This window comes from Protobothrops mucrosquamatus, unplaced genomic scaffold, assembly GCF_001527695.2.
Source record: "Protobothrops mucrosquamatus isolate PMUCROS unplaced genomic scaffold, P.Mucros_1.0 scaffold4798, whole genome shotgun sequence".
NCBI classification, from domain to species: Eukaryota; Metazoa; Chordata; class Lepidosauria; order Squamata; family Viperidae; genus Protobothrops; species Protobothrops mucrosquamatus.
The window spans coordinates 125,203-126,778 of NW_015390688.1; the positions used below are offsets into that span (position 1 = coordinate 125,203).

The window sequence follows — 1,576 nt, forward strand, 5'->3', positions numbered from 1 at the left end:
CTACAAAGATTCTCCTTAATCGGTAAGCCTTATAAGGCCAATTACCGCATATAGATGTTTTCATGGCTGTGTTTATTCTACGAGGCAGGTGAGCAGGGTCTGGGCACCAACCACAGTTTTACCCACCAGACGCTTTTCTCGATTCTCCGGCTTCCAGACTGACCTGAGAGTGGATGTTGGTGTGTTGCTCCAAGCTGACTGCGTGGCCAAAGGTTTTCCCACAAACGCTGCAAGCAAAAGGCCGGGTGCCGCTGTGGGACCGCCGCACGTGGACCTCCAGGCCATGGGGGGTAGAAAACATCTAGAAAGCAAAAGGGTCCAGGCAGTCCTCGACTTAATTCATTTAGGGACCGTTCAAAGTTACAAGGGCGCCGGAAAAAAAAAAGGGGACTCGGGACTTTCTGTTCTAGCCTCTGAGTAACTCACTTTGTTGCAGATGACGCAGTGGTAGGTCTCCATCTCGGCCGAGAAGGGCATGCTGTAATCAAGAGGGAGATCCGAGGCAGGAAGGATCGGGCTGCCATACAGATGAATGGAGTGCTCCAGCATGGTGGAAGTCATTGATCTGTAGCCGAACGGAGGGCGGAAGGCGTTCCAGGCAAAACTGGGGCTGTAGTAAGTGGACGCGTTCTCCTCTTGGGGTTTTAAAGCCGGGATGGGCACCTCTGAGTCAACAGAAAAGGGACATCAGAGAACATTGGAGCATCAGAGAGCATTAAAGTGGTGTCTAAGCATCAGTTCTGAGCGGAGAGGAGGGGAGAATCTATTGATTAGGCCATGGCATCTATCAGGACCTAGGATGAGACCTTTCTGTGTTGCCGAGTCTGCAACAGCCTTGGGGTAGAGTTGAACCCCACCCCTGTAGAATGTTACTTGATTCAGCATCTTTTTTTCCCCCGAATAAATCTAACCTTTTTTTTCTGTGGAGTCCTTGGTGGTCTCTGAGCTTGGTGGGTTTTGTTTGCTTTTTGCAGACGTTTCATTGCCAAACTAGGTAATATCATCAGTGTTAGAAGGGAGTGGGGTTTCTACCAATTCTTCCTGCCGACGCTCGATAAATGTGGGACATAGTGAAAAAGTTACCAAATTTGGTAATGAAACGTCTGCAAGAAAACCACCAAGCTCAGAGAGCACCAAGGACCCCACAGTCCTCCTCCTCCTCCTCCTCCTCCTCCTCCTCCTCCTCCTCCTCCTCTCCACACACTGCACTCCCTTCTAGTACTGATGAAGTTCCCTAGTTGGATCATGAAACGTCTGCGACAAAACAGCCAAGCTTAGCACCCACAATGATCAGTGATCAATTCTTCTATTGATAACCTTTTTTCCTATTGTTTCATTGGTGTCTGTTGCGAGGAGTATTGTTGGTGTGCATTGCAATGAAGGTTGTTTCGTTGGGTGTCAACAACAAATATTCTTTTATTGGATGTGAGGGGCTGCGTGAAAACCCAGCCAGAATTGCTCACCTTGATTTGGCTGCTCTGGTGCCGTCAGTGTTATATTCTGAACGGGAAAATGTTCCTCTTTGTCTCTCTGGAGATCCTGGTCTTCTTTTGGAGAACAGCAGGGTGGACTATCT

At 48.8% G+C, this 1,576-nt stretch overlaps 1 protein-coding gene across 1 annotated transcript in view; it reads right to left on the reverse strand.

The window, feature by feature from the left end:
• Nucleotides 1-665, reverse strand: part of GFI1B (growth factor independent 1B transcriptional repressor) — a gene marked incomplete at its 5' end in the record, with an annotated part of 2,862 nt that extends 2,197 nt beyond the window's left edge. Inside the window, 2 exons of the mRNA XM_015828687.1 lie at nt 164-301; nt 427-665. Of these exons, the coding sequence (XP_015684173.1) occupies nt 164-301; nt 427-665 (377 nt within the window). The remainder of the gene's footprint in view (nt 1-163; nt 302-426) is intronic.
• Nucleotides 666-1,576: the final 911 nt, after the last annotated feature.